We start from the raw sequence: 12,385 nt of genomic DNA on the forward strand, positions 1-12,385 counted from the left end.
TTTCCAGCGGGCCCTGTATTTAATTCCAATTTCCAGTAGCACTTTGATTTTGTCTTTAGAATATAGTTTCCTCATATGACTTCCTAATTGTTTCTATATGCTGACATCTAAATATAGGGTTGAAATTATGCCGCATTGTTTTTTTTACTAATCAGGGCATTAAATACTTTGGTATTACGTTATTATGCCTCTAAATTATGTGATTTACAATGGGTCATGGCCCAGCAATTAATTTGATGTTTATGTGATTACATAAATGAAACAGGGTAGGTGATGACCTAGTGGTATTATCACAAGACAATTAATCCAGAAACTCAGTTAATGTTCTGGGAACCCAGGTTCGAATCCCACCTCGGCAGATTGTGGAATTTGAATTCAATATTTAAGCCTGGAATTAAGAATCTACTTATCACCGATTATTGGAAGAACTCATCTGATTCACTAATGCCCTTCAGGGAAGGAAATCTGACTCCCTTACGTTGCCTGGCCCACATGTGACTCCAGACCCACAGGAATAGAGGTGACTCTCAACTGCCCTCTGAAATATCTGAGCAAGCCACTCAGTTGTACCAATTGCTATAAAGTCTCAAAGAAATGAAACTGGCTGGATCATCTGGCTTTGACCTAGGCACCGGAAAAGACAATGGCAGAAACAGTCCTGTCGACCCTGCAAAGTCCTCCTCGCTAACATCTAGGGTTTAATGTCAAAGTTGGGAGATCTGTCTCACAGACTAGTTAAGCAATAGCCTGACATAGTCATACTCACAGAATCATACCTTACAGACAATGTCCCAGACACCGCCATCACCATTCCTTGGATAAGTCCTGTCCCACCAGCAGGACAGACTCAGTGGACGTGGCAGTACAGTAGTAGAGGGAGTTGCTCCTGGAGTCCTCAACATCGACTGTGGACCCCACAAAGTCTCATGACTTCAGGTTAAACATGGGCAAGGAAACCTCCTGCTGATTACCATATACCATTCTCCTGATGTATCAGTACTTCTCCATGTTAAACAACACTTGGAGGAAGCACTGAAGATGGCAAGAGCACAAAATGTACTCTGGATAGGGGATTTCAATGTCCACTACCAACAGTGCTTCAACAGCAGTACTACTGATTGTGCTGGTCGGTTCCTAAAGGATACAGCTGCTAGACTGGATCTGCAGCTGGTGGTGAGGGAACCAGCAAGAGGGAAAAATATACTTGGCCTCATCCTTAATAATCTGCCAGTTGCAGCTGGATCTATCCATGACAGTATCGGTAAGAGTTACCATTGCGCAGTCCTTTTGGAGACGAAGTCCCACCTTCACATTGAGAATAACTTCCTTGTGTTGTGTGGCACTATCACCGTGCTAAATAGGACATACTTCTCACAGATTTTGTAACTCAAGACCTGGACACCCATGAAGTGCTGTGCGCCATCAACAACAGCAGAATTGTACTCCAGCACAATCTGTAACCTCACGGCCCTGCATATACCCCCACTCAATCATTACCATCAAGCCTGGGGATCAACCCTGGTTCATTGGGGTGTGCAGGACGGCATGCCAGGAGCAGCACCAAGCATACCTGAAGATGAGGCATTGCACAACAAACAGCAAAAGCAGCAAGTGACAGAAAGAATTAAGTGATCCCACAACCAACGGATCAGATCTAATCTCTGTGGTCCTGCCACATCCAGTTGTGAATGGATCTGGACAATTAATAACTCAGGGAAGAAGGTAGATCCACAAATATCCCCATCTTCAATGATGGAAGAGCCCAGCACATCAGTTCAAAAGATAAGGCTGAAGCATTCGCGTCAGTATTCAGCCAGAAGTGCCAAGTGGATGATCCATCTAGGCCTCCTCCAGTGGTCCCCAGCATAACAGATACCAGTCTTCAGCAAATTTCATTCACTGTATGTGATCTCAAGAAGCTGTTGGAGACACTGGATACTGCAAAGGCCACGGGCCCTGACAACATTCTGCCATAGTACTGAAAACATGTGCTCCAAAACTTGCCGCTCCCCAAGCCAAGCTGTTCCAGTATAGTGGCAACAGTGGTATCTACTCGACAATGTGGAAGATTGTCCAAGTGTGTCCTGTAAACAAAAAGCAGGACAAATCCAACTCAGCCAATTACCGCCCATGTCTACTCTCAATCATCAGTAAAGCGATGGAATGTGTCATCATCAGTGCTATCAAGTAGCACCTGCTCAGAAATAACCTGCTCAGTGACACCCAGTTTGGGTTCTACCAGGGCCACACAGCTGCTGATCTCATTACAGCCTTGGTTTAAACATAGACTAAAGAGCTGAATTCCAGAGGTGAGGTGAGAGTGACAGCCCTTGATATCAAGGCCGCATTCAACCGAGTGTGGCATCAAGGAGCCCGAGCAAAACTGGAATCAGTGGGTATCAGGGAACAAACACTACAGTCGTCGAAGTCATACCTGACACATAAGAAGATGGTCGTAGTTGTTGGAGGTCAATCATCTCAGCTCCAGGACATCTCTGCAGGAGTTCCTCTGGGTAGTGTCCCCAGCTCAACTATCGCCAGCTGCTTTATCAACGACCTTCCCTCCATCGTAAGGTCAGAAGTGGGGATGCTTGCCAATGACTGCACAATGTTCAGCACCACTTGTAACTCCTTAAATACTGAAGCAGTCCGTGTTCAAATGCAATAAGATCTAGACAATATCCAGTCTTGGGCTGACAAGTGGCAAGTGACATTTGTGCCACACAAATGGCAGGCTATGAACATCACTAATAAGAGACAATCTAACCACCATTCCTTGACATTCAATGGTGTTACCATCACTGAATCCCTACTATCGACATCCTAGGGGTTATCATTGACCAGAAACTGAACTGGACTCACCACATAAACACAATGGCTACAAGAGCAGACCAGAAGCTAGGAATACTGCAGCAGGTAACTCACCTCCTGACTCCTCAAAGCCTATCTACCATGTACAAGGCACAAGTTAGGAGTGTGATGGAATACTTCTGACTTGCCTGGATGAATGCAGCTCCAACAACGCTCAAGAAGCTTGACACCATCCAGGTCAAAGCAGCCCGCTTGATTGGCACTACATCCACAAGCATCCACTCCACCACCACCAACGCCTTGTAGTACACACTGCTTCTACCTACAAGATGCACTGCAGAAATTCACCACAGATCCTCACACAGCACCTTTCAAATCCACAACCACTTCCAGAAGGACAAAATCAGCAGAGCTGTGGAACACCACCACCTCCAGGTTCCCCTCCAAGCCACTCACCATCCTGCCTTGGAAATATATTGCCGATCATTCACTGGGTCAAAATCCTGGCATTCCCTCCCTAATAGCATTGTGGGTCAACCCATAGCAGGAGAACTATAGCGGTTCAAGAAGGTAGCTTTTCACAGCCTTCTCAAGGGCAAATAGGGATGGCCAAGAAATGCTGGTCAGCCAGCAATGCCCACATCCCACAAATGAATAGAGGGAAAAAAATGAAACACTGTAATTGATGTATTTTAATAATTCAGAATTTTATGTTCACCAGTCATAAATTAAGCAATTTGTCCTGTATATTGAAAAAGGGCTCAGGATTAACTCAATAAAGTTTCCAAAGAGCCAAGGATCTCCACTGGACTTCAAACCCTTGTCTGTGGTTATCTAATTTCCATGCACAATTTCTCAAGGAAAGATAGCATAGATGTCAAGAATTTTAGTTCAAAACCTTGTTAATTCAAATAATCTTTGAGACTTATTTGCCAGATGGAACGTCTCAGTGTGAGTGAAGAACCTATTTCAGCAGCTAAATATTGTATTAATCTTATTTGGTTTTGAATTACAAATTGAGCGACTATAGTAGGTAAAGACCATGTTTTCTTGAATAATTTTTTAAGCTGGGTTTTAAAATTTGTTCTACTGCCAAGTGCTAACTGTAGAACACCGTTCGTAATTTTTTTTAAAAAGTGACAATAAGTATACATGGACGTTAAACTCAGAAATCTATAAAAGGTTGGAACACTTGCCCTTGTGTATACATATGCTTAAACATAAGACTTGTCTATCATTAGTTAAATATGATTGCAGATGCTTGCATTGAAGTGTTGTTAGGTGAAGGTGTCTTAACATTGTTTTCATGCTTTTATGTAAGAAAATCTGTGTTGGAGAAAATTGGAAAGTTTGGCAACATCTGTGGAAGAGAAACAGTTAATATTATGAGTTTGATATAACTCTTCAGAATTCAAAACTTGTTCAGAACTGAAGCAGGCAAAGGTGGGTTGTAAAGATTACATGCCAGGGGTTGGCATTGGGCAACCCATTATCTGTGAGCCAGTTGAGCAAATCAGTGATCAATTTGTGGTCACACAGGGGTCTCCTCCCACTGATGCCAATACAGTGCCAGCAATGCCAGGCATCTACACAGGCATTGTAAAGTGTAAACTACAGAATCATTACCATCAGCTGAATCTAAAAAAGTGGGAACAACAGCAATGAACTCAGTTGTGAACAAGTTCTGAGATCTGAGCAGTCATATCAGACTCAAAACACTTTAATTTTGTTTCTCTCTCCACAGATGCTGCCAGACCTGCTGAGTTTCTCCAGCACTTTCTGTTCTTTCTTCAGATTTCCAGCATCCCCATGTAGTTTGCTTTTAATAGACTTTCTTGTGGGGGTTGTCTTTAGCTGTACTATCTTATCATATCTTTTACACAATTTTAAAAAAAATGTTGCATGTAGTTTGGGTGCTTTTAAAATTGAGGTAAAATTGATTGTTTGTTAACGTTTAACTTTACTTTTTTTGAGTTATATGAGAATCCAATTACAGTTGAATTTAATCTAAATTTATGTAGAAGATACTAATGGCACACATTTCTATTCTTGAATCTTATAGTAAGTTCATATATTCTGCACAATTTAGCATTTGGGGAGTTTGAAAAAGAACTATAGAAATTGTTGTCAGTTTGAGCTTTTTAAATATTAATTCGGTGTTTCACAAAAGCCTGATGATCTAGTGTCCAGTTATATAGTTTATTGCAAAAACAGTGTCACTTTGATATGTTTTCTACTTTTGTAAATATTGTAGGCACTACAGCGTTTAATCTTTATAAATCACATGTACGCAGCACTTCCCAGGCAACTTGTCTTGTTGATGATCCAAAGCCAGCAAAGGAGTACAGATACCCAGACAAGCTGCCAGGAGAACTCTATGACGCTGATACACAGTGCAAGTGGCAGTTTGGGGTGAAGGCCAAACTCTGCAGGCTAGATTTTAAAAAGGCAAGAAATGTTCTTGAATTTTAAGTAAATTGTTGGCATTGGTCAGAAGTGTACCATGTTGATTTTGTTAACTACCCACTGGATGATCAAGATTAAGTATGTAAACCAAATTAATCAGTTAAGGTTTTTAATATTTAAATGAAAAAAATATTCAAAGATATCTTGCAAACCTGAAATATTGTTATGGCGCACTTAATTTCACATTCTTTCTGTCACTCTTTGTTTTCTTTATGAACTGATGGCTCCCTCAGTCACCAGAACTTATTATGGATCACAACAGGTATTTCTTTAAAATACAAGGTCTCCTTGAAATACTTAAATTGTTAAAATATTACATCTAACTTATATTCCTTGCTTGTCACATTTCATAGTACTACATTTCTGTCATTATGTTTCCATTGCAATGCTTTTACTAGTTGATTCAAAATAAAGCTGCAAATTAGATTTGATGAGATAAAGAACAATAAATAAAATGTAAGACAAACAGTTGGAAAACTGCTGGGAATATATCACAAAAGACTTCTAAAGTGACCAGCAAAATATACAAACAATATTAAATCGGTAGAGAACATTGATTTAATTGACTCGTTTTGTTTTAAATTGGCAACAAAATGCTTTTTGGCATAAAGTTCTGTAATGCCACAGCAGTGACTTCTCAGTTTATAGGTAGTGCAAGTGTTAAATGATGCAGGAACAGCTAAAGACTTCTCAGCTCATGACCAGTTTTGATGAGGGCATCTAAAGCAAGCAGCCCCTTTTCAGTGGATGCTAGGGATGCCCAAAAATCTGATTTATTGATCAATTAACAGTCAGAAATGTTTTAAATCACATGTACAGATTGGACATGACTCTTCAGTATTATATTTGTCAACTATTATGCTTGTTCTGTGTGAAAGAAATTGCTGGAGTACATTTTGATTTCCGATCCTTGGACTCTCTAAATTTCAGAGGTATAGCATTAATAACCTCCATTTTAGGTTACGTAAGCATTGGTTAAAGTTATGTATTCGTCAGTTAAGGGTCAGAAACACTTTAAACTTAAACATATTTGCCTCATTCAATTATGACCCCTCCCAGTCAAGATCTAAAGGTCACTTAATGCCAATTTAGAAGCTGGCATTTGCAAGAAAAGAGTTGGTGGTGGTGAATCTTCAATTGTAGATTCTTCCTCCTCTTTCATTCCTATGGCCAGTGATCCATGGACTTCATCAGGATCCGGAAAGAGAGAATAGAAAAAATGGTTAGTAACTGGAAGCAATAGTATAGTGTAGCAAAATGATAGTTTCATGTTGAAGTGCTGTATATTGAGGGGGCAAGTTAAATTTGAAAGAAATTTATGTTTTTGTTATTAATATCCTGTGAAATGCTTTCTTGTGCACTACTCTGTATAGAATTTCTCGTTCTCCTTACTCATGGAAGTGTTTTCAGCAGTTGATAGTACATGAAATGAAGCAGTCTCTTATCCTGTACCGGGTTCACCCTAGATTATGTGTTGATCTGTCTTAAAAGGGTAATGTTGCTTATGTCGCTATGTGGTTTACTGAAGATATCAAGTGATCTGTTTGTAAATGTAAGAACTTGGTTTTATGGAAAAACATTAGTAATGAGCAGGTAAAATCATTATTTATGGAAGCGCTGGCAGAGTTTGGAAACAGCAATAGGAGGAGAGTCAATGAAGACTCTGAATGATTGGATAAGAAAAATGAGAAGTGAATAATGCCAATATTTTTATTGAAACTGTTAAGAGTAAACAGGACATTTGTATTGTGAAAGAGTCTTGGACATCTGTGTCAGATAATTTGATTTCTCCTTACACTACCCTTTGGGTTAGAGATTCACAACATCTGACGTACACATTCCACTTCCTGAGACCATCTTTCTGACAGGGCTGTATTGGAGATTCTGGTGTTCTTCAAGCCAGCATGTTTTACTATTATCGTAAACATTCAGATTTCATATATGTTCCACAAAAAGCAATGCATCATCCATTTCCAGCCCAGAACCCTTTCTCTCCACCACTATTTGAGATGTCCAGTTGGTGGTCTGAGTCATGCTGACAGCTCATCAATCAAACAATAATTGGACAAGGAATGCTATTGGCATATCCACTGTGTGTCCATTTTTAAAAATTCTGTGTTAAAAAACAGTCATTAACATTCTAAATCTTGATGGTGCTATGACATTATGTTATCTGACTTAAGTACAATAGAGCTCCGAACACATTATATGATAGCATTGCTAAATTCCAAATCAAAACACAAGATTAAAATGATGTTTGAAGAAGTGGAAATGGTCTGTATACGCTCTGTCAATATCCATTTTGATTTAGAAGTCTTCTGCATCTCCTGTTACATTCTGTGCTCTGTTCTGATGTGAAGGATATCATTTAAAAATCAGACCTTTTGTGAAACGATCATTCAGGGTGACAAAGCAGTCATATCTATTGTATATGCAGTATTATGGAAAGGGCAGCAATATTGTAAGGTAAATGCATTTCAGTTATTTATTATCCTTTTTCTTATTTAGTATTGTTTCGTCTTGCTTGTATTTGGGATGCTTCAAGCCTTTTAATCAATTGTCCTTTGTGGTTCATACAAAATTAACTCTAAATAGTTTTTCTAATGAGAATCACCTTTGTATAACATATCACAGAATGATTTTGGTGCAGCTTATTGCATTTGTACTGGCTCTCCAACAAGCATATTTGGAACGAGACAAAATAACTGATCAGGCTTTTCAGACTGCAAAAGGTATGCCCTGTGTCATTCTGCTGTTATCTGCATGGATGCCTTTGCAGACAGAAATATAGGCTGTAACTAGTGCAGGTCAGGTTTGTGCTCGAAATGCAGCTGACTGCAGATGTGACAACAACATTAAGATCTAGTTTTCAGTGATATTTGTAAAAATAGCTATGACATGATGATCAGCTGCCATTGTCCTCTAACTAGATGTACTTTCCAAAGTAACACCAAGCAGGTAATGACTAGCCAACTGTCCACAGAAGATCTGGTTCAGCACTCAACTGGATACATCAACATGCCATCTGCTACAAAGACTTCTGTAGTTATTGTGTATGACTGGGAGCACTTAGGTGAGAATTGACAGTTATAAGGGTCAAGTCATAGCCTAGTGAGGATGACCACCATTCTTGGATCTCTTGTAGTACCATCAACTAAATCTCAGCAGCTGTCAAGATAGGCACAAGATTGCAGCTAAGAGTAGCCTGGAGAAATGGACTTCTTTTACTTTTGCTCTTCTTATTCCCTAGATTTAGTAAAAGCTAATAATAGGTAAAGATACATCTTCAGCAAAAAGACTTGCAGCATTTTTCATTAAATATTATTGTGGCACATCAATTTTAATGCTTTAAGTTTTATTTTAATTTCATCTTTTTAAATGCAACTGTGTTCCCAGCAGCCATCTTGGACTGTCCCAATAGAGATACCTTGAAAATTTAGATGCAAGTATTCTATTTTATCATTTGTATATGCCTGTAACTAAACATCAGCTGTTTAACCTAAGGGTGGAAGTAAATCTATTCTGACAACTTCAAGACAATGTTAAAGACAAATAAAATCTGAAAGAACTGTGGATGCTGTGAATCAAGCAAAAACAGAAGTTGCTGAAAAAACTCAGCAGGTCTGGAAGCAACTGTGAAGAAAAAAATCAGAGTTAACGTTTTGGGTCCGGTGGCTCTTCCTCAAACAGTCCTGAAAACGTGTCACCAGGCGTGAAATGTTCACTGATATTTTTTCTACACAGATGCTGCCAAATCTACTGAGCATTTCCAGCAACTTCAGTTTTTGTTCATGACTGAAGATACTGTGCGCTATAGGGAAAGCACATGGAAGGGTAATAGTAAAATTACACTAGAAGAGTGCCAGTATCGGCTTGTCTAGCCAAAGAACCTCTTTCTATTTTGTAACCATTCGCTGATTACATATCACATGGGAGTTTGAGACATGTCTGTATTGAAGTGATTGTCCGAAATCATGATGAACAAAAACAAAGTTGCTAGAAAAGGTCAGCAGGTCCAGCAGCATCTGTGAAGGATAAAAACAGAAGTAATGTTTCAAGTCCTCAGTTCTGAGGAAGAGTCACCGGACCCAAAACGGTAACTCTGTTTTTTCCTTCACAGATGCTGTTAGACCTGCCTAACTTTTCCAGCAACTTTATTTTTGTTCCTGATTTACAGCATCTTTCGGTTTTTATTAGATGTTGGATAGTTCTGGTTGATTCAGCAACTCGCCACCACCTTCTGGAGGGCAGTTGGGGATGAAAATACATGCAGCCCACGTAAATGCATAGAGGTTTAAAAAAAAGTGGCCTTAATTGGATCAAAAATACTTGCGTTGTTTCTTTAGATTGACAGCAATGTGTATTTGTTACTCCTCAGCAACAAGTCAATAACAGTGATTGTTCTCATGGAAAACATTGCAATTGAGTTGATTTTCTGCCCCTTAGGATATCTGTAAAGCACTTTGGTGCCATAGAGTTGGCCGAAGATGTGAAACAAAGTTTATGCCAGCTGCAGAGGGCACTGTTTGTGGGCTCAGCCGGGTAAGGTAACCCTTTGCTGTATTCAATTGATAAATAATTTTTTTAAGTATACCTTTTAAAATGTACTTGTCCATTAATTTGTCATATGGTTTACAAGAAACCTGGTAAGTTTATATTCTTTTGAATATGTGTAGATATACAAATAATTAAAATAGTTGTGATTTTGGAAATCATGAAGTGGTTAGGGCAGCATGGTGGCTCAATGGTTAGCACTGCTGCCTCACAGCACCAGGGACCCGGGTTTAATCCAACCCTTTGGTGATTGTGTGAAGTTTGCACATTTCCCCATATCTGCGTTGGTTTCCTCTAGGTGCTCAGGTTTCCTTCCACAGTTCAAAGATGTGCAAATTAAGTGGATTAGCCATGCTAAATTGCCCGTAGTCTTCAGGGATGTGTAAATTAGGTGGGTTATAGGGGGATGGGTTTGGGTGGGATGCTCTGAGGGTTGGTGTGGTCTTGTTGGGCCAAAGGGCCTGCTTCCACACTGTCGGGGATTCTATGAAATTTTATGATTTTATATCCAGCCATCTGAACAAAGCTGGTTATAGAATTGAACATTCATTTCTGATCAATTGCGAGATGGTGCAAAAGAAAATTCTGACAGAACAATATTCACTCCCAAGCAGGTTAAACAGAGTTAGTTAGGAACATAGAAGCAGAAGTAGGCTATTTACCCCTCAAGCCTGCTCTGCCATTCAGTAAGGTCTTGGCTGATCTGTTGCCTAACTCCATATGCCTACCTTTGGCCTAGATTCCTTGTTACTCTTGCTTAATAAAAATGTGTATATCTCAGATTTAAATTTAACAATTGTATTAGCATCGACCACCATCCGAGGAAGAGGGTTCCAAAACTGCACTACTCTTTGTGAAACACAAACTGAAATTGTTTGTAAAGCCTAGATAACAAAGTGTGAAGCTGGATGAACACAGCAGACCAAGCAGCATCTCAGGAGCACAAAAGCTGACGTTTCGGGCCTAGACCCTTCATTATAGAATGTGCTCCTGAGATGCTGCCTTGGCCTGCTGTGTTCATGCAGCTTCACACTTTGTTATCTTAGATTCTCCAGCATCTGCAGTTCCCATTATCTCTTGTTTGTAAAGCCTAACAGGTCTGGTAAAATTTTTGAAGAGAAATCAGAGTTATCATTTCGCGATCAGGGACCCATACTTAGAATCCCTCTTTGCTTGATTTCTGACCGTAATTCTTTGACTACACCCCCTGTTCTGGAATCTTCAACCAATGGGAATGATTTATCTTTATCTACCTTGTCTTTCCCTGTTAATATCCTGAAAACTTCAGTTAGATCAACCCTTAAATTGCTAAATTCTTGAGAATAAAAGTCTGATTTGTTTAGTCTGTCCTCGTAACTTAACCCCTGAACTCCAGGTAGCATCCTTGTAAATCTACTTTGAACTCCCCCAAGTCCAAAACATCCATTCTAAGATGTGATGCCCAAATTTGCTTGCAGTCCTCTAAGTGAGATCTAACTAGGGTTTTGTATGACTATAGCATAATGTCTGTATCCCCATGCTGTAGTCCTTTATGTATGAAGGCCATAATTCAAGTAACTTTCTTGACTATTTTATGCACATGTTCATGGCATTTTAAAGAGGTATGCACCTGAACCCCCAATCTCATTGGACGTCCACTGTATTTAACTTTGTGCCTTCTAAACAAAAATCCTGATCTATCCACTTTTTGCTCCAAAATGCATAACCTCACACTTGCTTACATTAAAATCCATCTGCCACAGCCTTAGCCATTCACCTAATCTATCAGTATCCTATTGTAATTTTATGTTGTTGTCAACACTGTCTACAGTGCTGCCCAATTTTGTGTCATCAGCAAATGTGAATGTTTAATGTTTTATGCTGTCATCAAAATCATTAATGAATATTGTGAATAATTGAGGCCCAACATACATCCCTATGGGACATGACCAATCATGTCCCGTCAATTTGAGAACTTAAACGTTATTCATAGAATGATCGAATCCATACAGTGTGAAAGCAGCCCATGCAGCCCATTGAGTCTGCGCTGCTTCCAAAGAATAACCTACCAAGAGCCAATCCCATACCTTATCTCCATGACCTTGCATTCCCCACAACTAATCCACCTAGCCATTATTCTAACTCTGTTTCCTGCCACTCTTCCAATTTCCTATCCACGTCAGTAATTTTCCGTCAATTCCATGGGCTTCCACCCTAGCTGACAGTGTCTTGTATAGGACTTCATCAAAAGCCTTCTGGAAGTCAATATAAACAATATCCATTGACTTACCTCTATCCGCCACCTTTGTCATCTCTTCTAAAAACTCTGAGGTTTGTCTCAACGTATAAAGTGAGTTTTATCTCAGTAGTTTAGGGTTGATCTGATCAGGCATGAACAGAGCTTTCTAATGATAGAAAAGAGCCTAGGCATTCTACGCTGGCTGAGGCATATACCAGAATCTATATTTCCATTCCACTGAGGTGAGAGGATGTTGTGTTAATATAGCATAAGAGCTGAATGTACGTGAAGACAAAGTTCATAATGCAGAGAATAATGGACAGGAGAGTGGATTGC

General features: G+C 39.6%; 1 protein-coding gene across 1 annotated transcript in view; it reads left to right on the top strand.

The window, feature by feature from the left end:
- LOC125460264 (A disintegrin and metalloproteinase with thrombospondin motifs 16-like) overlaps window positions 1–12,385 on the top strand; it is a 233,485-nt gene that overhangs the window by 86,493 nt on the left and 134,607 nt on the right. Inside the window, exons 10-11 of the mRNA XM_048547520.2 lie at window positions 5,106–5,259; window positions 9,724–9,819. Coding sequence (XP_048403477.2) covers window positions 5,106–5,259; window positions 9,724–9,819 — 250 coding nt within the window. The remainder of the gene's footprint in view (window positions 1–5,105; window positions 5,260–9,723; window positions 9,820–12,385) is intronic.

This window comes from Stegostoma tigrinum, chromosome 2, assembly GCF_030684315.1.
Source record: "Stegostoma tigrinum isolate sSteTig4 chromosome 2, sSteTig4.hap1, whole genome shotgun sequence".
NCBI classification, from domain to species: Eukaryota; Metazoa; Chordata; class Chondrichthyes; order Orectolobiformes; family Stegostomatidae; genus Stegostoma; species Stegostoma tigrinum.